The 25,830-nt window shown below is 39.2% G+C and overlaps 5 protein-coding genes across 5 annotated transcripts; all 5 read left to right on the forward strand.

Annotated features, from left to right (window-relative positions):
- Positions 1-278: 278 nt before the first annotated feature.
- On the forward strand, positions 279-1,271 carry VFPPC_10912 (hypothetical protein; the record flags this gene model as incomplete). The annotated part of the gene is made up of 1 exon (XM_018289205.1): positions 279-1,271. One exon carries the CDS (start codon positions 279-281, stop codon positions 1,269-1,271), a length of 993 nt encoding a protein of 330 aa, XP_018136797.1.
- Positions 1,272-1,697: 426 nt separating this feature from the next.
- VFPPC_14848 (hypothetical protein) lies at positions 1,698-2,651 on the forward strand (the record flags this gene model as incomplete). Its single annotated transcript, XM_018292616.1, has 1 exon — positions 1,698-2,651. One exon carries the CDS (start codon positions 1,698-1,700, stop codon positions 2,649-2,651), a length of 954 nt encoding a protein of 317 aa, XP_018136798.1.
- A 4,656-nt stretch (positions 2,652-7,307) lies between these two features.
- On the forward strand, positions 7,308-7,922 carry VFPPC_10913 (GLEYA domain-containing protein; the record flags this gene model as incomplete). The annotated part of the gene is made up of 1 exon (XM_018289206.1): positions 7,308-7,922. One exon carries the CDS (start codon positions 7,308-7,310, stop codon positions 7,920-7,922), a length of 615 nt encoding a protein of 204 aa, XP_018136799.1.
- A 5,084-nt stretch (positions 7,923-13,006) lies between these two features.
- VFPPC_10914 (exonuclease III) lies at positions 13,007-14,635 on the forward strand (the record flags this gene model as incomplete). The annotated part of the gene is made up of 1 exon (XM_018289207.1): positions 13,007-14,635. The coding sequence occupies one exon, from the start codon at positions 13,007-13,009 to the stop codon at positions 14,633-14,635; it is 1,629 nt and encodes a 542-aa protein (XP_018136800.1).
- A 6,879-nt stretch (positions 14,636-21,514) lies between these two features.
- VFPPC_14849 (hypothetical protein) lies at positions 21,515-21,900 on the forward strand (the record flags this gene model as incomplete). The annotated part of the gene is made up of 2 exons (XM_018292617.1): positions 21,515-21,789; positions 21,864-21,900. 2 exons carry the CDS (start codon positions 21,515-21,517, stop codon positions 21,898-21,900), a joined length of 312 nt encoding a protein of 103 aa, XP_018136801.1.
- Between the last annotated feature and the right edge of the window lie 3,930 nt (positions 21,901-25,830).

Genomic DNA, 25,830 nt, shown 5'->3' on the forward strand with positions numbered 1-25,830 from the left:
GTAGGTACAGGCAGGCACACGGCACAATGTGGGTTCGATGTTGCGTCTAGTCAAGTCTGTTCACGTGCATAAAACTGGCATCAAATGTCTGGTCGAAGCAGAATTTTGCCGGCCTTACCGTTTCTTCTCTATTATACCTAGGTATTTGACACTTTTACTTGTCCAGACTCTTTCTTCTCCAACCCCATCACATGCCAAGCTGTGCTTTGCAATCTCCACTTAACACCAGACGCCGTTTTTGGCCAAGGATACGGCGGTATACGGCGAGGCAGGCGAAAATGTTTCCACTATTTCTTCAATTGCCCAGCGAAATCCGACGCAAAATATGGCTGGCCACACTCGGCCCCATGACCCTTACGTTTACCCAAAAGGAACCAGAACTCGAGGTGGACCAAGAGTCTGATGTAAATGCAGAATTATGGGGAGATTGGGAACCGGGTCCGCATGAGCATGAGTGGAATGCAGATGAGGACGTTGACACTGATGAAACCCCTGAACCACCTTCATCCGAATACACGGACCCGAAGAAATTATTTGCGAATTATACTCGATACTTTGGTCATGTGGCGCTTGCGGATGGCAGCTCCCGTCTACAATTTGTCGTCGAGCCATCCGCAGCGTACCTTGCGTGCAAAGAGTCACGCGCCTTTCTCCGATTCATCTTTGCCGAGCAAGTAAGGCCAAACGGAGGACTGCCGAGTTGGTTTCGCTTCGACATGGACACTATCCGATGTACAAATTTCGTCTTCTACATTATTCGCAACCATTCGTGGTTTAAGCAGACGCAGCACCTGATTATCGCCGTGGTGTTTGAGAGCTTTTTCTATTTTGAGTTTGGTGACTGGGATGAAGAACCCAATGGGGACGAGTGGGATGCTGATTGGATTGGAAATAATCTTCCCTTGCTAACCAATATTACGTTTGAAATGTTGAGGGCCAAGATGCATGGAACGAGAAATACTTATAGATGGTTGGATGGGTGGTTTGATGTTTTTGAGGAGTGGTATAATTGCAAGTATGGCTCCGAACCGGTATCTTTCCATGCCCGAGTTATTAGCCACGAAATATCCGAGGAGGAATGGCTCACCCCAACCAATTACCTCCGCGTGTATAAGCTTGTAAGCCAGAAGCGTAATAAAGTGTTTTTCCCAGACGATGATTGGAAACCACATATGAGGAGGAAAATGTTAGATATTCTTGAGGCTACAGACGAGCAATTAGAGAATCTCACTGAGTTTCTCGAAAAGCATCGCCCGTTGTGGGACGACTAACTTACCACGTCTGTAGCATGTTAAATGACCTTTTGTAAAGAAAGAATGCAATATAAACATTTCAGTGTTAGGTTCTTTATCCCATTTGTCCAGGCCCACCGTAGTCAATCCAGGTACGGAATGCAAGGGTCTGCATATATGGACCAAGAGTCTGGCCGGTAAGCCATCCGAATCTGGCAAGGGAAGGGATATTAGTATTACGACGAAAATTTGTCGTTGCGATGCATATTTAGTGACTTTTTCGCCTGGGAAATTTGCCCGTTTATATCACTCAAGTGTGGTATGTCCTTCCTTCCCACCTACGTCGCCCTTACGTCTTCCTTCACTGTCTCTCCTAGTTTATTTTTTCAGTGACACTTTATATTCCTCTTTGTTCCAACCCTTCTTTTCTATACTATTACTTCCCCTCGATTCTTCGTCGTCAATATGCGCGTGTGTCTCCTTCTCTTCGTAACAACGATCTTCCTCGGCATAGCCAAAGCTGACCTGCGACATGCCAAACAAAATATTGTTTATTTCCTGGCTTACCGATTGGAACTATATATGGATGAGGCAGATCGCATAATCGGGGTTAAGTGCGCGTCCGCCGATTACTCAACACATAGGTGCTTGGATCCTCCTGATGGCAAGCCCAAATATAAGCACTGCAAGGGGACAGTTTCCACCGTCATTAGGGGCAGGACAATTCCATACACTTGCAATTTGCGAGAGTTCCTTAGCCACATCAGCGGGAACAAAGGTTATCGAAAGGGCGACCCCTTGGATGGAGGTGAAAAGAAGAACTATAGAGACGAGACTCTTCTTGGGAGACGAGTTGGGGAGAACACGCTGGACTTTGACGTTGACTATGCGGCCCACAACATGAACAATAAAGGTATCGGTAATTTAAAGACCGAAGAATATTGCATGGTGAAAGATGGTCAGGAATTCCTCCCATCCATTGACAAAATCGCCAGGAGAGTTGGCGAGGTCAAAGAAGGCATGTCTGCCTCCGAGATTAATGAGCACGGCCCTACATTCAAGGGACTAGATGCCGCCGTGGATGGCATAGTTATTGAACGCAGGGGCGATCATGAGAAAGCACTCATTCAACAGTTGAACAAGGTTTCGCCAGAGTTTAAAGTCTCTGTCAAAAACCTTTCTCCAGGTCGCCAGGTGCTTGAGTATGAGTTAACCATGGACCGAGTAAAGGCCGGCGCCCCAAACACTGCGACATACGAGCTTAGAAAAAGGTTGCTCGACAACGTCATCGCCGCTTACGAGGCCGCACCTGAGTCACAAAAGCACGTGGCACCTATAAAGAAATGGCAACTTACGAAAGATCTTATGGTGCCTGTAAAAGGATGCGCGCTGCGCCCCCCACCAAAGAACATCTCCTAGGATGAAAACAGATGAGAGGTTAATATCACTGTGGGATAGTGTTAAGTTTTACCTATCAATTTGTTTCTATCGCAATAATACAAGTGGTCGAGATACGGGTTATATCATAATAGTTATATCTAGTGCTACGTCCTTATGATAACCCTATAACCTAGGTGCAAAGTAGGTGCTACAGCATCGTAAGTGCTGGGCTAAATACTGCTATCTTGCAGCTACTATACAAAATCACAATTTAGTAGACTATAGAGTTAGAGCAACTCGATTCTCGCCACTTTCGCCTGGCATATCTGAGAATGGAATACATTGCAATCAAAGGCGAAATGTTGCGAAACCACTTGGGGTGTGGCACCCACTATGCACCTACATATGTACATTGGTAATGAATAACCGGACCAATAATTGCTCGAAGTGCGATTATTAGTCTACCAGACCCTTGTGTTGTCCCGTGGTGTCACAGCTGGGTGCACCGTAACATCCACTTCCCGGTTCAACTGTTAGCTACTCAAGAAAAAAATTGACAAACGTTCCCTAACAAGAGAGAAAAAGACCCCGGGTTATCCGATGTAGCGGGAAACCCGCCAAATATTGCTCTAGGTTCCCCTCTTTGCCCCTGACAGGCCTTATTAGCACTATGCAGGTTACAGTTACTGCATGTTATGTTGCGATTCCAGACTGCGAAAACTACTCGGCTTACATGTGGGCATTTGCGGTGAGAGCGCTTAAGTTTAATTAACCTCCAAATCTACTCCGCTTGAGCACCCTATAACGAGACAGCGCCAAAGAAGGACCGGGGGGGGGGGGGGGGGGGGTATGGGCTAACAATTCAAATGTTCCAACGCCGCTTTTATGGTACACTCTTCCCGTTCCCTCTGCACATGTGGCTTATTTCCTTTTTCGGCATCCCCAGAGCCAGGATGTCTGGTATGATAAAGTCGGAAGCGTCGAGAGTTAATCAACAAGAAAAATCCCTGTAGTCAGTACAGGAACTTAAGAGAAATGAATTGTTATTCTGATATTCTGCTCCTTTTCAAATTATTCTGGTTATCTGTCGCCTTCGTCTTCCGTCTTGATGTTTATCAAGTTGTCCCTGAACGCAGACACATACTCCCATTGCTCTCCTTGACTCATAGTCTAATCGTATTGCGTGTTGTTTGTCTCTCCTTCTTTACCAACTTCATGTCCATTTCATTCTACTTTCACGTTCAAGCCTGATTTTCATATTCCAAAATGAAATTAGAGCCAATCCTCTCCTCTGTGTGGCTTGTCGGCCTTGCACACCTGGTTGTCGCCGATACAGAGCCAGTTCTAAGCTACGACATCCACACCATCAAGGGCTGCAGCTTCTGGTACGATAATGACGGCAACCGGACCTGCGAGTCGATTCGCGAGACTTGGCGAGTCTCCCCGGAGACTTTTTCTCGCTGGAATCCCTCCATCTCCCTCGACTGCAAGGGCTGGGGCGAGCATGCGTATTGTGTTGCTGTCAAGGCGGAACTGACCAGCTCATCGACAACCACCCCGTCTTCCACATCCAGCTCCATCTCGACCACAAGTCGAGCTCCTCCTCCTCTTTGGACGGATCACGGTTGCTATAAAGACGCGTCAATCCATCCGTTTCAAACCCAACTGCCTTATCCTGGTGGCGATGGCCTCACCCGCCTGGATTGTGAAAGCACATGTTGGGCCGCCGGCTTTCCATACGTTGGTTTCAAGGCTGGGGTTGAATGTTGGTGTGGAAAATACGTCCAGGGAGATCTAAGTCCATCGCCCACGGACTGCAATGTCCCATGTGCGGGCAATATCTCCGAAACATGTGGCGGGAAAGATGTCTTTAATGTTATAGAAGGCAATGAGGCTCCATACAGTCACACCACAACTCAAACCTTGGCAACCTCCGTGTACTCTGCAACTTCCTCCGCAACAGCATCTGCCGTGTCATCACTCCTGCCTGTGCTCCCTCTAGTTGCCCTTCATTTCATATCACACTACAATGGAGATTGTACAGGAGAAACAAACAATGCTGTTACTGTACAATCTAATACAGGTGGCATGTGTGTAAACACAAATTGCCGAGTGGCAAGTCTCGATATCGCTAGTACTGGTAATTGTCCAAGCGGTCAGGTGCAAATTAGCTACTGGCAGAATGATGACTGTTCTGGCGAATGGTATGGCTATGGCTATGCAAGTAGAGATACTTGCAGGGCTCTATGGTCAGATGGCTTGAATTTCAAGTCCCTCTGGGTCGGATGTATGGATGAAAGTCAAGACTGCGTGCACAAGGGAACATGCAAACCGGATGCAGAGCCGACAAAGGGTATTTGCTCAGGGTCACATAATTCCCTGGCATTCCAAGCAAAAAGCCGCTACCATGCGGATTGTACAGGTGATATACATAACAATGTCACAATACAAGCTAACACCGACGGCATGTGCGTAGATACAAACTGTCAGGTTGCAAGTCTTGATATTGCTAGTGCTGGCAACTGTCCGAATGGTCAGGTGCAGATTAGCTATTGGCAACAGCCTGGCTGCTCTGGTAAATGGTACGGCTATGGCTACACAAGCAGAGGTACTTGCAGGTCATTATGGTCCGAGGGTTGGAAGTTCAAGTCTTTGTGGCTAAGATGCGCTGAACAAAGCAAAGACTGCGTTAATAAGAAGACTTGCGTTCCTGATGCAGAGCCTGCGAGCAATGTATGCTAGTCTATATACAATAATAAGGGCTCAAAGTTGTTGCAATTGGTTGTTCTACATAAGCGATCCTAGTTTATCGCCTTGCGGTGACATTCGTGAGCGAGGGTGTGTTGGTTAAATGAGTTTAAATTATTTCTGTATAAAGCATACTTATATCATCGCACCCACAGCGATTATATAAGCAGTTTTAGCCCTGCTCTCTATTATATACTAAACGTCTAAAAATAAATCCCTGTCCTAGCGTACACCCTATAGATAAACAGAAATTTTTGACGTTAAGGCACAGACGCTTTCGCTTTATAAATACGCCCTAGTAATACTTTAAAACTCCTCCTCAGCAAAGTGCTTTAGAACTACCTAACCCTTATTAAATGCCTTCTTCTCTAAGCGCATAATAATAGCTGTATAGCTGTGCCTATAAATATAAATCTAAATAGGATACTTTCTCTATTTTAAGGTGTCTAATAATTAAATTATCTCAAACTAATGCGGTATTAAAGCTAGAGTTAGCTATATTAGTATAGAGAGCCTCCTCTCGCGCTATATTAGATTTCTATTCTCTATACTTATAGCATTAGCATTATCCTTATCCTTGGTAGCTAGGTACTCTTAGTTTTAGGAGCCATTAAGTGCCTTATATATGTTTTTAACTTCTTCGCGAAGTTCTTTAATAAAGACAGAGACATGGTAGCTATTAATGCTAATACCTGCTTAGCTTTGCTTGTATAGGCGGATTTCTTTTAAACTGCAGATATTTTGGATAACGGAGTTACAGAGATAGGCCAGGACACTAATAGAAATAAACACAGCAATAGAGATTATAAATAGGATTCGCTTGATCCAGTTAATAATAGACCTAGTTACGAATGAAATGGTGGCTAGGCTGCGCAGCTTAGAGGATAGCTAGACAGGGTTAATAGGATCGAGGATAGCGCTATTATAGCGCTTAAGGTAGTTTACCTTGACGGTGGCTATTTGGCGATATGGGTTAGTTTTAGTGATGCTAGTGGTGTAGTAGACAGCGCTTCTATTGTTAATAATATTAGTGTATAGTGTATAACGCTTAAATTTACAAAGACCTTACATGAAGATAGAGGAAGGTTTAGCCAGAATAGAGAGTAGCAAGCGACTAGTATCTTAAAAGTTATTAATGGTGAATAGTTATCGTCCAGACATAGATAAGGTGTGAGCGCTTATAACGTTCTAGATGTGATTATGCTAGCCTTTAAGTGGTGTTCTCACGCTAAGATGTAGTAAGGCAAATGTGGTGAAGTTCTGTAAGTTATCAGGTGGTATCCTCATAAAACTTTAATAACAAAGTGAGAAGAATATAGCATACCATGCATTCCAGCTGGTCCAAGATATCTTTCGCATAGAGTAAGCCTATAGCATAGCGACAAACTAAGCCGCCAAGTGAGTATCCAATAATGCTAATCTTGGTAATCTTGGCACCACTCTCCTTAACAGCCTATAGCTCTTCCTTAATCTCAGAGCAGATGCGCTAATCGTTCCACCTTTAACCGAAGAGACATAGTCCTTAGAGCCTACCAACAAGCCTGACATGGGTCGTATACCTTGACTGAGCCCTGACACTACACCCCAGTGCCGCAAGTCTCTTCACAATTATGGAAATATGAGCGTGAGTTGACTGAGCCGACCCCTCCCCCTACAACGGCCCACAGCAAATCTCTGTCGCCTAGCACGCTTGGACAACATGCATGCTCATGTCAAAGTTCATGTCAAGGTTGTCGAACCGGATTAATGTGGTTGGCGGGAGCATTTTGACAACAATAAACTGCTTAACATATTATTAACTACTTATATAAAGGACATTCGTTAGCCTCAGTTCAATCGCACTCCCACCTTATTATCCTTTTTAATTATCTACACTCTTTTCAATTTCCGTTCCACACAGTAACCACTTTCTTTATTCTTTGTACTATAACACAAATCTTGTCAACTATGACGCCAATTTATCTCACAATCATTGCCTTCTTGGCCCTGATTAACTTGAGCGACGCTACCGCATGCTGTGCTCACCCGAGATGCGGGGAACCGGGGTTCAAGTTTGCTCAATACAACAATCCCTTCCTCAGCGACCACAGCCCTACGTACGACAAGTTGAACTTGACCTACTTCTCAACTCAGCAGCCTATTCGTGCCGGTATTTCAAGCGCGGCCAATAACCAGCAAGTGACAGGCGATAAGGTCGGCAACTGGCTCTTGAATTACCGTGCCTTCCTGTATACCTGCCATTCGGGAAATTACACCTTTGCCTCCCCGGCAGCCGATGATGTAACCCTGGTGTGGCTAGGCAAAGAAAATGTGGACAAGGCGACCCAAGAAGCTGCAAGTCTTCGCCAGTACTTCTACGGAGATAACTCACCAAAGACAGTCCACAAAGAACTTGAGGCAGGCGTGTACTACCCTATTCGTATTGTGTCGGCTAACGGGGGTGGGCCTATGGTGCACGGGATTACTATCTTGGACCCGAAGGGCCGAAAGGTGGACGGTGCCACTAGCCATGGATCAAGCTTCCTACTTACGGAAGCATGCGGCAAAAAAATAGGAAACTAAGGCCACTTTTGAAACAATACTGGGCTAATATAATCCCTTCTGTGGCTTGTGTGTCTTTGTGTAGCTGCAAAAAAAAAAAGAGTGGCAGCGTATGGAACACTCCGCTAGACAGTAGTTGGAGCTACGCTTTAAAGTCTGATTCTACTTCTTGTCTTTTTGTTCCCATATTTTATTTTATTCCCTTTGCAATTGCCTTATTTAACCAGAGACCGTTGGTACATAAACACGTTAGCAAAAATATGGTTCAAGCAAATGGTATTTAGTTTACCTCACGGCTTTGGAACCAAGTAGCACAGTTGAGAGAAGTAGATTGTCTTTGTACAGGGTCGTAGTCAACACCAGTCGATAGTCAATTCAATTATCAGCGGTTTCTCTGACAGTTTTGCCAACCTGAGTGTGCCGTATGGTGAAGGGACATGACTCTGCTGCTGTTTGCCCATAGCATGGGTGTCGCGTATGGTAATCCGGCAATTCTGCCATTGCTTAGGTGAGACTAACAACTCGCTTAAGGATCGTCTTGTCCGTCGCTCGCTCCCAACTAGCGGCGCCACAGTATCCGGTGTTGTGTCATTTTAGCCGAGAACTTCAAGTGGCTTGACAGGGAGCTGCCAACCAATGAAGTCGCCACTGTGGCTCCAAGACCAGCATTTTGTATGACTCGGACAGCCGTAAGCTAGGACCCTGGCGCATAGGACATTACAAGCTTAAATCCCCAGATACCCAGATACCAAGGGAACTGAATGTTATTTCTTGAAATTGCGTGCGGAGCCGGCATGTACACAGGTGCACAGACAAATACGGGGTATTTTGTATTCCACAGTTAACACTCAGAGTAGTAGTAGTAGTAGTCAGCTTTGTGCATGCAGGGCCCATTTGCCAATCAATCTTCGCATTGCACCAGTGACAAAATGTCCGCATTCGAGTTACAGTCGACCAATCCAGCAGATTGGTCTTGCGCTTTCCGTCTCCAACGGGTGTCCCAATGGCACCATGTGGCTGGATAACCTTAGCTGGAGTGGCACACCACGCCGATCTTTAAAGCGACCCTTTAACGGGCCGGGCAATTTTTGGCATCGAGCTTGGATCCAAGGTGTAGATCATTTCTTTCTTCAATGCCCTTCCAACGACATTTATATCGGACATAACCATGGCGAGGGCATCTTGGTCTACGATACTCTTGAGTGGATCTACTACCTAGTCTCTAATATGTCGAAGCTACACATTTCAACTGTTTTAAGCATAACGAGACAATCTAGCCTGCCAAAATTTTGTCTGCCTTACTATAACTGCGGAAATTTTGTCGGATATTTTGGAGAGATTATCGACGTAAACCTATGTTTGAAGTGGAGGCGTCTGCGCTGCAGCCCACTGCGATCTCTCGTCGCTTGAACTCTAATGGACGCAAAAACCACTTGCCCAGATAGGTCAATGCTGTAACTGGGCGAAACGGACAACCTCTACTAGCCGAACAGGCAATCTTAGAGGTCGCCGGTATAGGCTGGCTCATTTTGACGACAGAATCTAAGAAACCATTGCTTGTTTCTCAACAGCGGCTTGTCACACTACCTGCTAGAGAGATGGCTGGCCGAAGCGACGTCTCAACAGTTCGACCACCCATTTAAGGCAATGGTGCCAGCTGGCCGGCTCTTTGTGGTACCAGTGGAAGCACGAGGGAACTGTCAAGCGCTAAAAGCGGGCTTGACCTCGTACCCGGTCTCCAGGGTCTAATCTCGGCAGAAGCGTCCGAGAAAGCAATCCGGCCAAAGTGACACAATAAAGCCCGTTAAACTTTAATTTGCGATCAAGATCATCCTAGTTTTCACGTGCAGCTGCGAAAGGACAGACTGGTATTGACTGGTGGGAAGTAATCCTGCCAGCGGCGTCACAGCAGCCACCACAAAACTTGTCCCTATCCACTACTAAAGAAAGCGTCCGGGGATAGCCGAAGTTTTGGGAGCTCGGTTGGACTTGAAAATTGCCGACCGTTTATTGGGCCGTATGCCAATATTAAACACCGGGATAGTTATACTGTGGCATATGTCGAACATAGCGCAGAAAGTGTAGCTATGTGTATATTGCGAGGATCTAAATTGTAAGTCGCGTGACAAGAACTTTTAAAATCAACAACCTCTATATAGTAAGTATCTTTAATAGTTAATTCCGTATAATGGTGCCTAAGGGTTTTCCAATCTAATAAATGCAAAGCATCTGAATTCCAAGCTCCACCAGGATGCTAATGTTCCCTGTCCATTCTGTAACATCTGATCTTGATAGAATCGTTTGACATGCCAGACATCAAACGCCTTTTTGGAGTTGTCTAAGTGTATTAGTATTTGTTTCGTCTTGGATTCGCTTGTGGGATATATGCTAACCTTGGACAGGAATATCTTTCGTGGCGGTTAAGGGCGTCACAACTGCCAGATACAAAAGGCTGCAATTCTCTACCCAACCAAACTAGCCTTTAAGCATAACAACGGCCATTTCATCTGCTTAAACGCTTCTAAGTAGACTTAAGCTTAAAAGCTTTTCGCGTACCCACGTATCATCTTTAGACGGGCAGCTATGCTAATGGAAAAGGCATTAGCGCTTTCTAGCTCTTAATTAGGCTTCTAAAATATTTACACCTGCATTAAAACCTAACTAACTTGCCTTAAATTCTCTGAGAATTTTCTTGTCTATAATGTGTTTTCTTGGCTTCTAGGTTATAGTAGCACTAGACTATTTCACCAAGAAAGTGTGTTGCCTCTACCGAGCAAGTAAATAATCCATTGAGTAAATATTAGATAGACACTTAGGTAGGCTACTTAGATAGACTGCTTTGCTAAATTTTCCTTACGTTAATTAATTGCTTTCTTTTAGTTTTAATTTTCCGATTTTTGACCTTGTTTAGTGGTTAATAATCTTTTGAGGCTAGGTTATCCCAGGCAGTTAGTGCCTTCCACAGAGTATTACTGGTAAACTGTAATAAGAATATCGCAGTTCTATTCTCTCTGGTGCACTTAAAGATAGTATAGTTAAGTAACTATTCCGTACAGCTTATAACACTGGAATACGTAGGTATTGTGTTTAACCCAGACGCATTATCGATGTCTTTCGTTGTATTCTTCCTTAATAAGCGTTATTTTCTATTTTGTGATAGCTCTAACTTGTCTTGCTGTAAGGTACGCTTTTTCGGTTAAGGGAATATAACCTTGCGATGTTTGTGTTGTGCCACACACGCCCGGTCGCGGTTTTGTTCCCTAATGAGTTGCTTTTAACCAGAAGAGAACAAAGATTATTCGCTTTTCTGTAGCTAAGATAACAAGATAACCGCTTTACTATTTCTTTGCAGATTCCATTAATCTGTCTCGCTTTATGCTAAGCATTAGTGCTTGTGTGGCGCTCATTGCGACGGGTTTAAAGGCGAACTTGATATGTCGAACTCTCCTGGCGGATCCGAGATCTTTTAGTACCCTACTTTCGTTGGGCACTCTTGTCCGTTTTCCTTTCTATCTCCGAACGTGTACTCGGGGTCTTGGCGAAATGCTACGTCGTCCTGGTCTAAGAGGGTTCAACAAAGGTGGAGGAGACTAAATGGGGAAGAACAGAAATGTCAGGACGGGAGCGATACGAACAGGCACACGAGCAAAAGAGAGAGCAGCGCCGAATAATTAAGTATCGTGTGACCATGGTTGCATGAGCAGCAAAATGCCAACTTAAGCGCAGACGACCATGCTGGCTACGAAAGGTGTGGTTAACCTCCTGGATACAGTACGATATATTGTGAGCCACAACAGAGCCCTGACCTTCAACATCAACAGCACAAGAAGTACGGACGTATGCATCCTGGCTTGAAATCCGCACGTGGCAATTCCGGCTAAACGGGGCACCGCAAAAGTTCAAAGCGCCACCACGCAGCATCCCATCGTGACTGGGGGCAAACGAGGTGCATCCATCCCTTCGTTGCAAGGATGCGTCTGGGGATAATCTCTCAACCTCATGGGGTAATTCAGCCCTACTACCCTCTGGCGTCACACTACAAGTAAGTAGTTCCAATACATCTAACGCTAATTGGTTCTCTTATTTAGCAGACTATAAGTGCACTCTACGCGACGAATATTTACCGGGCTCTCAGGCTCTGTACCATATTATCCTATCGGATGGCGTTTTATAGTGGGTCAATAGTTCTGATAAGCACCTGTCTATCGCTGATTTCTTCGTTTATATAGCAGACTATAAGGTACCGGTACCGGTACTTAAGCACCACGAACACTAAGAGTCAACCCTGACTAGGACATACATAAGTCGTCGGTGATACGATTGTCAGAACGACGAAAACTACTCTATATGTTGGCGTTGCTCTTATGGTAAAATTGGTAAATAGTTCCAATTTGCACCTATCGCTAATTGGTTCTCTTATATTGCAGAGTTTGATGGCGCTGACCCTACGTATGTTGCATTAGCTAGTTTTATTAGACATGCGGTAGATGCTGTAGAGTGACCCGTGAGCTACTTGCCACGTAATTTACCCGGTTAGACCAAACTGACTTACCAGTTCTGTCTATTGGAGTCGGCTAGATTAGGCTGCTACTGTTGGGCTTTCTTGCATTGCTGAAGGCAGGAGTAGGGTTCAAGGTTACTACACTCCCACTACAGATCCGAGGATATGGAATAGATGTGGTCTCGAAGATGTGGGCCACCAATTTTTCCGTGACGGTTGAAGGAAGTATATTAACAACAGGGTAGCTAACTATAATGAGTCTGGTATCCAAAAGTGAAGAAGAGAAGGAGGGAAGCAAGGGGAAGTGGAGTAGTTGTGGCTTAAGTAGATTGCTACGTTGCGTTATCTTTTGGCTCAGAGGCAACCAAAGCTGATTACTGGCGTCACGCTACATTTCGGTAAATATAATATATAACAGTGAGCTTCTAATATACCTACTACCTACTCGCGAGGATTTCTTATAAAAAGGAGGGTTAAGTACGGCAGTTAAATATGTTGCTTATTGTGTAGTTTGGTGACAAATGTTGTATATTATTTCAAGAGACTCACTCATCAGAGACTGGGTTTAATTAAGATGCACCTTGCTTTAATCCTCTCGACAGCCATGGCTGCGGCTGTGGCCTTGGGCACAAACCCCGGCGCAGCGAGTACCGTTCCAAGTCTAAGTGGATATACTGGCTCACTTGCATTCGTTCCCGACGAGCCAGATTTCACTTTCAAGTATACCACGAATAAGCCAAGTAATGGCTACAACTGGATTGGTATCTGGAAAACCGATGGTCCAGATGATGGACACTACCACTCTAAACACATAAACTATAAATATGCTCCTGGGACAGAAGGATCGGTGACGATTGATCTCTATGGTCAACCGCCCGGCACTTACAAGGCCTACTTTCTCGCTTACGATGGATACGAATTAATCACGGATCCTATTGAATTTAGTATCACACCTGGTACTGGCTCACTTGCATACGCTCCCGACAAACTACGTTACACTTTTGACTATACCTCGAATCACGAAAATAGAGGTTACAACTGGATTGGTATCTGGGGAGCTGAAGGTGGTCCGTCTAATGGAAATAAAAACTCTGGAGCAATAGCCTGGAAATACGCTCCTGGGAGAAAAGGATCGCTGCAGTTTGATTTCTCCCGTCTCCAGCACGGCACCTACAAGGCCTACTTTCTCGCTTTTGATGGATATGGGTGGATCGCGGATCCTATTGAATTTACTGTCCTTGCATTTCTTATCGAGGGCTTTACTACGCAGAATGCAAGGCAAGGTGATCTCTTTGAGGCTAAAATTGGAGGCTTGCTCGTTGGCCCTGACAACAGCCTGACGAAGTTGGCCATTGATTCTGCAACCCCTGGCTGGGTGTCTCTCTCAGAGGACGGTACTCTGAGAGGTACCCCTAACACCAGCGGCATCGCCAAGTTCAACGTCATAGCTGCCTCTACTGACGGCACCAAGCATCGACTAGCCGTCACGATACCCGTTATGGCTTCCGGGACTCCCCTCGTCGACAATTTAAAGGTCCTCTCCTTTAACATCTGGCTAAGCGGCCAGAAGGTCAATGACTACCACCGCAAGCAAATCAACGCCATAGCCTCTAGCGGCGCAGACATTGTCGGCATGCAGGAGTGTTACGAGGATACTGCTCCCCGCTTGGCCAAAGCCCTCGGCTGGTACGAATGGCACGACGATTATAGAAACTTCGGGGAGAAAGTAAGACACTTCTTTCTTGGGATAAACGGATGGAATGGAAACCAGTATTATGATGTGTGCATACTTTCGCGCTACCCCATTGTTGAGCGTTTGTACGACAGGACATTTTACGCTGCTGCGTGCGGAGTCCGCATCGCTCTTGATGGCGACGACAGCCAGGTTACCATGTTCAATGCGCACTTGGGCTATGACCCCTATGGTCCAGAAGACTTCTGCAAGAAGGGGAAGACCAAGGATGAAGTTACGCAGCGCGAGGCTGACTCCCAGCGCACCCCAGAAATTCATGAGGTTGTGGACAAGATAAAGCCCCAAATCGCCAACTACAGGGAGATCCCCGTCATACTGACTGGTGATTTCAACGCCCCGTCTCACTTAGACTGGACCAGTGCCACGGCTAATCAGCATTGCGGAGTTGGCGCATACAACTGGCCCACTTCGATCTACCCTACTCAAGCAGGTCTCATGTGTTACGAACCAACAAGAGCAAGAGCGGGCAAGGCAGAATAATTAGTCTTGGGACGAGACCTAAGGCCTAGCTACATAAGATAGCCGCCATAGGTAAAGGAGGTCACGTGATAAGACACGGGAACTATAAGGTGCTTAGTTAGATCACTAGTGCTTAGGATAATTAGACTAAGCATAACTAAGCAAGAAAAGTAGAACTAATTAATAAAGAGATAGGGACAAATATATATAGGACAGTTATTATTAAGATATCTAGTTAGTCTAGATCTTTAGTAATTAATCTAAGCATTTAATTCACAATTAATTAGGATAAACTCCTAATAATCTAAGCTTACTGTTTAATAGCCTGTGAAGGTCTTATTTACCTATAACCTAAGTTACCTACCCTAAGCAATAGAATAACTATTAATTGCCTTACTTAACCTTATTAATAAGCTAATTATTATATTTTAATTACTCCTATTTAGTAAGTTACCTTATACTATTAAATAGCTAATAAGATGTCTACCTGATCTAGAAATACCGCGTCTAAGGAGGATATACTTAGCATAATCTAGTAACTCTAGGCGCATATCTATTCCCTTAAAGCTAAGAAGTTAGGAGAAACCTCTAAGGTTCTACAGCCTACTTCCTTTAATAGGAAAAAGGATAATATGCAAGCCTTTCTCACTTAAGCTAGGTCTTACTTACATGCTAACTGTACTACTATTACTAAAGACTATAAGAAAGTACTATACATTAGAGGAATGCTCTTAGGAAGGGCTGCTAAATAGTAGGAGCCTACCTTAAGAGACTACCTTATAAACCTAGAACATACAGATAATATAGAGGATCTTACTAAGTAAATCTTTAGCAAGTATACCAACTTTAAGAAGAAACTCTATATTACCTTTAGAAACCCAGATAAAAAACGCACTGCTATAAGATAAATTTACTCTCTTAAATAATAAGGATTAGCAGGATTCTATATAACTAAATTCTACTAAATCTCTATAAAGCTTAATTGGGAAGAAGAGGCTCTAGTTAAATAATACTATATTAGGCTTAAGAAAGAAGTTAAGGATAAAATTGCCAAAGAAAAACAACCTAAGACTCTCGCAAAGATAGCAGATCTTGCTATTAGAATTAATAACTAACTATATAAGTAACATGCAGAAAAGAAAGGACATTTTATGCTCTAGGTATAGCCCTAGTTTACAGCAAACTATAGCAGAGGCGGAAAGCGTAATTATCCTACTTTAAGTAGAACACACATGGGACTAATAGATTTAGACGCTATACGCTATAACAGCCAAAAGAAGAAAGGCACAGGTAAGTGCTTTAATTATGGACAGCTAGGCTACTATGCAAATAAATGCCTAAAACCTAAGAAATCCTAGAAGCCTATACCAGAATAACAAGCAAATATTGCGGAAAGAGAGGATCAATTGCATACTACCCCAGAAATTAGGATTATACCTACTATAGAGAAAGTAGACTATAAATCTCTCTCTTAGACCGCATGCTATAATAATAATTGCTTTACCCACAAATTAGATAAGGATAGAGCGGGATATTATCTAAAGAAGCCTAAGAATTAGAAAAATAAAAAGACACCAGAATAGTAGGTATTAATAGCTTTAAAAGAACCAGAGGATTGGGAACATAGGACCTAACCAGACTGGGAAACAATAGGTACGTAACGCTCCACCTAGTTAAATTAGATACCAGAAGCAGAAGAATCTGTGGACAACACATTATCAGAAGAAGTAGATAAAGAAATCACTAGACATAAGCTTAAGGCTTAACGCTAGCATAAACTTAAATATAATACCTCCAAAGAATTAATATACAGGAAGGGATATAGCGTAGAAAACCTAAAAATACTCTAAGATCTTATTATTAATACATAGCAAGATAATAAACTAAGAATAAAGAATAAGTTTAGAGACTATTATACTCTAAACCCATATTATAGTACACATAGAGATATCTCTTAGTTCTTATGTATATACTACCTATATTAATACTATATATAGGAAAAACTAGACTAAAAGTGGTTCCTATGCTAATAAAGTTAAGCACCCTATAGCATGGTATTCTATAAAGGACAGTTAGCAAACTAGACCGTAATAGAACGTGATAATAAAGGAGGCATTTACCTTGCTAAACTAGGATATAAAATATATAATAATAACTTAGTTAAGTTAGAACAATTAGATAGCCTACTACCTTATTAAGGTAAGGTTCTATAGGACGCTTCTAAACTATAGCTACTATTCTACTAAACTACTAATATAGGCTTAGAAAGGGTATCTAAAGGAACAAGCTAAATAAGCTATTTAAGCTTCTAATAAACACAAAAGGACTAACGCAAAGAAATGTAAGAATATTAGAAATCTGTATAGCACCCAAAAAATAGATTTCGCTAGAGAAAGTAGGGGCATCTACCTAGCAAACTAATAAGTCCCTTATGAGTATAACAGGCAATACTACTAGTTACCTAGTACTAGACATTTTTATATTAGGAAGACTAACTAAGATAATAATTAATAGTAGAGCACAAGGAAACTATATCTCGCTAAATCTTATTAATAAATTATAATTACCTTAGAAAGCAAAAGACAAGCCCTACTAACTTAGAACTGTGGAAGGAGAGCTAGTAGCATATAGCTAAGAATCTATAGATATAGAGACCGCGCTACTCCCTATAGATATTAGCAGAAAGCGCTACCACTTAAAACTTAATATTATAGAGATCTTAAAACATGAAATTATATTAGGAATACCCTAGTTGCAAGCAAGCAATCCTAGAGTTAACTAGAGAAATAATTAACTCTATTAGAATACACTAGAAAGCAGATTAGTTACTAAGAAGCGCCTTAGTAGCACCTTAAACAAACCAAAAAGGACACTTAGGATTTTTGTGATAACTAAGAAGTCTAAGTTATTACTAAAATAAGTAATTCTAGAAGAATACTAACAGTATAACAAACTATTTAGTAACAAGCTAGAAATAGGATTACTAGAATATAGCTAATAGGACTATAAGATTACCCTTTAGCCTAGAAAAGAACTAGGATTCCACAAGACGTACCCTCTAAATAAAACGCAATAAAAAGCATTAGACAAATATCTTAATAAGAATCTTAGGAAAGGATATATTAGACTATTAGTATTACTAGCAGGATACCTAATCCTATTTATACTAAAGAAAAACGGAAAATTACAATTATGTGTGGATTACTAACAACTAAATAAAATCACAATTAAGAATTAATATCTATTACCACTTATTTTAGAACTCTACAATTAACTATATAGAGCTAAGTAGTTTACTACTCTTAATTTAAAAGGAGCATATAACCTTATATAAATAAAGGAGAGAGAGAAATAGAAAACCGCATTTAGAACTAGAAGAGGATATTTTAAGTACCTTATTATGCCCTTTAGACTTACTAATACACCAGCAATATTTTAAACTATAATTAATAACGTTCTATGAGAGTACCTAGACAAGTTTGTGGTTATGTATCTTAATAATATTCTTATCTTCTCTAAAGATCTTAAAGAATATAAGTAATATATATATATAGTTCTAAGGAAACTATAAGAAGCTAAATTACTAGTTAAAGCTAAAAAATACAAGTTCTACTAAGAAACAGTCTAATTCCTTGGATATAAAATCTCTCCCAGACAAATTAAGATAGACCCAGATAAGATTAAAGCAGTAAAAGATTAGCTATAACTAACCTTAACAAAGAAAGCCTAAGCTTTTATTGGATTTATTAACTTCTATTAACGCTTTATTAATAAGTTTAGTAGCATTGCTATACTCTTAACTAATTTAACCCAAAAAGATAAACTATTCTAATAGACAGAAAAGAAAGAGGAGGCCTTCTAGGACCTTAAGAGAAGGGTCCTAGCAGACCCTATACTGCAACTAGCTAATCTAGAGAAACCTTTTAAAGTTAAAACTAATACGTTAGACTTTGCCTTAGGAGGACAGTTAGGATAAAGAGACAAGCAAGAAAGACTACACCCTATAGCCTTCTACTCAAAAAAGCTTAATAGACCTAAGCTAAATTACGCAATACTAGATAAAGAACTAATAGCAATTATTAAAGCTTTTAAAGAATAGAAGTATTACCTAAGTGGGACTACCTATAAGGTTAAGGTCTATATGGACCACAAGAACCTTACTTTCTTTACCATAACTAAAGACCTAAATAAATAACAAATCAGATAGTATAAATTCCTGTTGGAATTTAACTTTAAAATTATCTATAAGAAAGAAAGCAAGAATAGCAGGGCAGACGCTCTAAGCTAAAGAGAAGACCTTAAACCTAAAAAACAGGTTTACTTAGCTAATATGCTTAGAGAAACTAAGAATAGAATACTTAAGCTAGGATTTAAGGAAATAGATGCTACGTAGAAAGTCTAGCCTAATACCACATAGGAAAAACGCATTACAAAAGAATTTCCTAATAATCTGCTTATAGTAAATAACGGAAAGAAGCTCCAAAGGGAAGGCTTCCTGCAAGAAAACTAATACCATAAATAACTCTATATTCTAGCAAAACTATAATAGGAACTAGTCAAAGAAATCTATAAATACCCGCTATATAGACACTAGGGTGTACACAAAATACTTACTAGGTTAAGATAAACTTATAATTTTCCTAAATTAAGAAAGATAGTATAAGAGGTAGTTTAGAACTATAATATATGTAATAAAGCTAAAGCAGCCTAACACGCACCATATAGAGAACTATAGCTAATCTTACTACTAGAACAAGCATAGGAAGTTATTGCTATAGACTAGATTATTAAGCTACTAGAGTCTAAGAAACCTATGACTAATGCTGTCTATAATAGCATCCTAGTTATCACGGACAAACTTACTAAATACGCTCACTTTCTCCCGTATAAAGAAGCAAGTACTGCTTTAGACCTTATATATACTTTTATAAGGACTATTATAAGCTAATATAGCTTACCAAAGGAAATCATCTTAGATTAAGATAAGGTTTTAACCTTAAAGTTCTAGAAGAGTCTAACAGAATAACTAGGATTAAAATATAAGTTATTAATAGCATTTTATTCTTAGACTAATAGACAGATAGAAAGATTAAACCAAACACTTAAGCAATACCTCTAAAGTTTTGTAAACTTTAAATAAGACAACTAGGTTTAACTATTACTAATAGCATAATAGGCATATAATAGCTCTAATAATAAATCTATAGAATTATCACCTTTTAGAGCAAATTATGGATTTAACCTAATAATTATTACACCAAATAATAGCGCAGTTAACGCACCTAAGGCAACTATCTTAGTAGAAAATCTCACAGAACTACAAAAATATCTCTAGGAAGAATAGATATTCCTTTAGAATAGAATAAAATACTATGCTAATAAAACTAGATTGCTAGCGCTAATCCTAAGGGAGGGAGATAAAGTCTATCTTTTACAAAGAAACATTAAGAGCTAATAACTATTTAACAAACTAGATTAGAAGAAAATTAGACTATTTAAAATCACAAAGAAATTATTAGACATTTATTACAAACTTAACATACTATTAAAATAACATCTAATATTTTATGTGTTATTACTAGAACTAGCACTAGAAAATATTCCTATGGATAATAAGGTCTAAGGAATAAAACTAATAGATAGCAAATATAAAGTTAAGTAAGTACTAAGCGTACAGAAAGGCAAAAAGAAAAACAAGCTTAAATATCTTATTAAATAGAAAGGCTATAATCATATAGAAAATACATAGAAACCTAAGTTACACTTTAAAAACTCTAAGTGGATGCTAGACTAGTACTACTAATAGGCATAGAAGGGTCCCCCCTTAAAATAGCCTCCTAACTTAGATCACTAAAATCCTCCTACAGGAAATTATTAACCGTAACTTGCTAACCCTCTGCCTTATCTAAATCGTCTAAAGCCCTTAATTCCTAACAAAGCATTTAGGACTATGTCTTAGTGTACCAATTAATTTTAGAGGAGAGATTAACCTCCTCCTGCTAGGCCTTTGCGAGAGTAGCATAAGTAGTAGCTGCTGTAAAAGCTAGCCAACTAACTTCCTAACGCTTTAACTAAGCTTCTTAACGTAAGCGCTCTTTCTAGGATTTAATAGCATTAAACTTCTCCGTTAAAAAGTTCCTATTATAACTGCAAATACCTTTCTTAGTATAAGAAGAGCATTTTAAATAGCTCTTTAAAACAAAATAAAGCAAACCGCTTTACTAGCAAGAAGTATATTAACCTATATTAAGTAGTTAGATTCCTATCGCTTTAATATAACTTATAATGTCCTTATAGCGTTATATAGAAGTATAGGGCTACTTAGAGATATAGTTAGATATAGCGATACTCTATAACGGAAATAGAGAACTCATAAAACCTTAATAAAGCTAGGGAAGAATAACCTATTTAAAGACCTCTTAGGATAAGAGGATAAAGAGGAGGAGGATTGTGTTACAAACTAATAAGAGCAAGAGCGGGCAAGGCAGAATAATTAGTCTTAGGATAAGACCTAAGGCCTAGCTGCATAAGATAGCCGCTATGGGTAAAGGAGGTCACGTGATAAGACACAGGAACTATAAGGTGCTTAGTTAGATTACTAGTGCTTAGGATAATTAGACTAAGCACAACTAAGCAAGAAAAGCAGAACTAATTAATAAAGAGATAGGGATAAATATATATAGGATAGTTATTATTAAGATATCTAGTTAGTCTAGATCTTTAGTAATTAATCTAAGCATTTAATTTACAATTAATTAGGATAAACTCCTAACAATCTAAGCTTGCTGTTTAATAGCCTATAAAGGTCTTATTCACCTGTAACCTAAGTTACCTACCCTAAGCAACAGAATAACTGTTAATTGCCTTACTTGACCTTGTTAATAAGCCGATCGTTACATCATGGACTCATTCCGCGAGATGCACCCTAACCCTGTCGCTGTGCCCGGAAACACCTGGTCCCCTATCTACGAGGACGACAAGAGCGAGCCTATGGATCGCATCGACTTTATCTACCACAAGGGCATGACAACCGTCGCCTCAGAGGTTATGGTTTTGGGCAAGCCCAAGGGGGGCCAGGATAATGAGTGGCCTTCGGACCATGCGGCAGTTTTGAGTACATTCAAAGTGCCTAGCAAGAGATCTAGGCGTGAGGCAGCTGAGCGACCATTCAGAGCGTGACTATCGGAATAACGGCTTATATAAGTACCAGCCTTGTGTGGGCGACGCTGCTAACACATAAGGGTTTCAGTTGCGAGTTCATTGATCAATTCGCTAGCTACAATTAATTTCGCGTTTCCCGGTCCTAATATGTTCTTTTTTTTTGTTTCTACAAATAGAGACACAGCACTAAAGAATAGCTTGGAATAGCGTGGAAATTGCGTGTGTGTGTGTCCTTAATTGTTTTGTGCCCTTCCAACAGTCTGTTTCTGTTGCTTCCACCGCCGTCTTTGGCGGCGGAGCCAGCAGCCTGCGAATGGCTTCAAACGGTGGCTGAAACAGACCTCACGTGAGGAGGCCTCAACACCAACACAGGGGCACGTTATCTATAGCTAGATGAATTCAACAAGCATCAATCAACCAGTTACGAGTACCCCAAACCGCGTGATAATTATCACCCAAATTGAAGCCTTGCGCTTCCAACAATATCCTTTCGGGGTAATTCCCGTCTCTGCACACATTATGCTGCAAACAATATATTTTAAGCTCGCTCTACGAAATGCTGCGACACAATTCTAATTATTAACAAAGCATATAGAGCTAGCATCTAGTTATCTTGTAAGAGTTTTATAACAAATTTAAATAAGCTAAGTAAGAAAGTATATAAGAGTAAAAGTAGTATTTAGGCGGGAATATTTAAGGTAGCAGTTTATAAGTTAGGTAGCTAAACGCTTTATTTTACGTGCTCTAAGGCTTTATAATTTTGCTATTAATTATTAATAAAGTTATATATTTTAGTAAAGTATAGTATTACTATTAATAGATATAGAGAAAGGCTAAAAGGCAGCACTAAAGAGGCTAGTATTATATATTTAACTATTACTATTATTATTACTTATGTCTATTAAGCTTAACTTATCTTTAGGCTTAATATTATCTAAAATCTTATCTCTTCTATTACCTATACTTATTAATCTTTCTAGCGGGTTCTTTTAAGATAGAAACTACTATAATAATAATATAGAGTAGAAAATAGGCTTAACTACTTTTTATTTCTTATTAAGATAACTAAGTAGAGTGCACTATTGCCTACTATTATTAAGAGCTTCCTATATCTAGTAAATAAGTTTTAGGACTTCTACTCTAAGGCTAGTAAATAACTCTACTGCCTCTGCTAAAAAAGTAATATTATAATAAGTAGGCAAAATAATTATTAGATAACTAATCTTAATATTATAGTAGTCTCCTTTAATATATATTAGTAGAAGAGATAAATAAAGATAGTTATTATATAGCTCTTACTATTAACTTTAGTAAGATATCCCCTATAATAGTATACTTAGTAAATTATTAGTCTTATAGTTCTAGTATAACGTAGTCCACAAGCGAGCGATCCACACAAGCGAGCGGTCCACCCTAAAATCCCATACAAACTAGATTTCTAGAAAATGCTACCTAATAGGTAAAAAGAGCTATATTACTAAAAATAGAGTTTATTATAAAATAGTTAGATAGTATATTAAACTCTAGAGTAGCTTCTATCTATAGTTTATAGTTAAACTAAGGTTTTTACAGTGCGAATTAGGAATTTTTAGACTTTTAAATAACTAGCTACCCTAAAGCTTAGAAAATCTAGAATTAGGTTTATTTAGTAGTTAAATCCCCTGTATTAAAATTTTAGCTATTTTTAGCTATAAGTGCGATTTTTTGCAGGGATAAAAAAACTAGCTTTTTGGTGTAATTTAGGGTGGACCGCTCGCTTGTGTGGACCGCTCGCTTGTGGACTACGTTAGTCTAACTAGTGTAATTATATTTTATAGTGCTTTCTTACAGATATTATTCTTCTCTCTATAGCTACTCTTAAAAAGCTACTAGGAGCCTACTATTTATAGCTATAATTAAAAGTAGGCGCGCGCGTCGTGGTAGAAGTCCTTTGCCGTTGCTCCTATGTAAGAGAAAGAGCTTCTATAAGAGAAGAATACCGCAAGCAAATTCTACCAATTAGAATGCTTATATATTATTAATAAGCAGGATGTTTTTACTATATAAAGAAGGAATCCTCCTTCTAAAGATGAAATAGAACTTAATCCTTAATTAATTCTATAATATAATTCTAATATAACCTTATTCCTGTATTATTCCCGAATTATATTCTATGATAATAGCTTACATAATAACCTATTATCCTAAGCTATATATACTAAGGTTATATCCGTATTATACCCGTATAATAACCTTATTTTCGTCTTATTCCCGCGCATAACTAAACCTCCCTTTTACTAAAAAAGGCTCTACCTTTAACAGGTTATAAGCCCGGAGACGTATATATTATATAGTATAACTATATAACTAACCGATTATATGTTATATATATAATTATATAACTATATATAAAACGAACAAATAATTATAATAAAAAGGTGTATATTATATAGTATAACTATATAATTTATATCTTTACTAAAGAAAGCTATATAATATATAACTTATTAAAGTTATATCTATATAATATCTTTAGTATAAAAACTTATAACTATTTTAAGGAATACTAGCTATAATAATTACTTAAAATGGGTAATATTGATAGGCTAGATTTCCCTAAGCTAGAAGGCAGTAGTAATTATACTACTTGGGCGCTTAGAATGGAAGCCCTTCTAATTAAGGAAAAGCTAAAAATAGCTTTAGATTCTGATTTTAATAATAAATCAGAGGAAGCTTTAGCTTTAATAAGACTTAAATTAGAAGACGGGCCTTTATTGCAAATAAAGCACCTTAATACTGCTAAATTAGCTTGGGAATCCCTAAAAAATCTCTATAATAATACTGGTTTTACTAGTAACTTCCTTATTATAAAGGAGTTATTTAATACTAATCTAGCTAATTATTCTACTATAGAGGAATATCTTAATAAGATAAAAAGCCTTTATAACGAATTAGAAGCTAGAGAAATTATTATACCAGAAATAGTTATTATAGCTTGGGTTTTAAATAATCTTACAGAACCTTATAGTGGATTTATAACTAATATAAATTAAGCATTAAGGTCTAATCCTAATGCCTATAATTTAGAGGCATTAAATTCTAGCTTAATTGACGAAGAACGTCGATTAAACTCAAATGAATCTGTTTATTTACTAAAAAATAGATGGAAGAAGAATAAAATAGCTATAAAATGCACTTATTGTGATAAAAAGGAGCATTTAGCTAAAGACTATTTTATTCTACATCCTAATAAGGCTCCTAAGGGATATAAAGTCTCTAAAAAGTCTTTAAAGGATAAGAATTCCTATAAAAATAGTAAAAAACAGTTAAAAGATAATATCCTAAATACCCAAAATAGTAATAGTAGGACTAATAGTCCTATTACTACTATTTCTAGGACTTCTAGCCCTAGAAGTTGGGAAAATCAAGATCTAAAGGTATTATTAACCTCTATTTCTTCTAAAAGGGATAAAACGAATAATAATATCCTTCTAGGACCTATAAAAGATATAATTCCGTTATTAAAGGAAATATCAAATAAGGTAAAGAAGGATAAGCCTTATAACTATAAAAATAGGAATATAACTAGATTTATCTATGATACTGGTGCTACTAGGCATGTAATATTAACTAAAGATAATCTAATTAATTATAAACCTATTAATCAAAAAGTTATTTGGGGAAAAGCTTCCTTTATTATAGTTAAGGGATACAGTGATTTAATTATTTGATTTCTAAATAATAAGACTCAAAATCACTATATTTTGAGAAACTGTTTTTATATCCCAGAATTAGGAGTAAATATAATAAGTCAATCATATTTAAATAATACCCTATCTATAATAGGAAAAAATAGTGTTATTCTTTTAGATAATAAAGGTTCTAAAATTACTATAGGCTATAGAAATAATAACCTTTATTATATATTAGCTAGAATAACCTCTAGAAATAATACTATTACTACCTATTTATTACAAGCTTTAAAAGAAAAACCTAATAAGGGACCTAAATGCTCTAAAGAAATAGACTTATTTCTATGGCATAAAAGATTAGGCCACCTTAATTATAAGGCACTT

The sequence above is a fragment of the Pochonia chlamydosporia genome (genome assembly GCF_001653235.2).
Source record: "Pochonia chlamydosporia 170 chromosome Unknown PCv3seq00014, whole genome shotgun sequence".
NCBI lineage: Eukaryota > Fungi > Ascomycota > Sordariomycetes > Hypocreales > Clavicipitaceae > Pochonia > Pochonia chlamydosporia.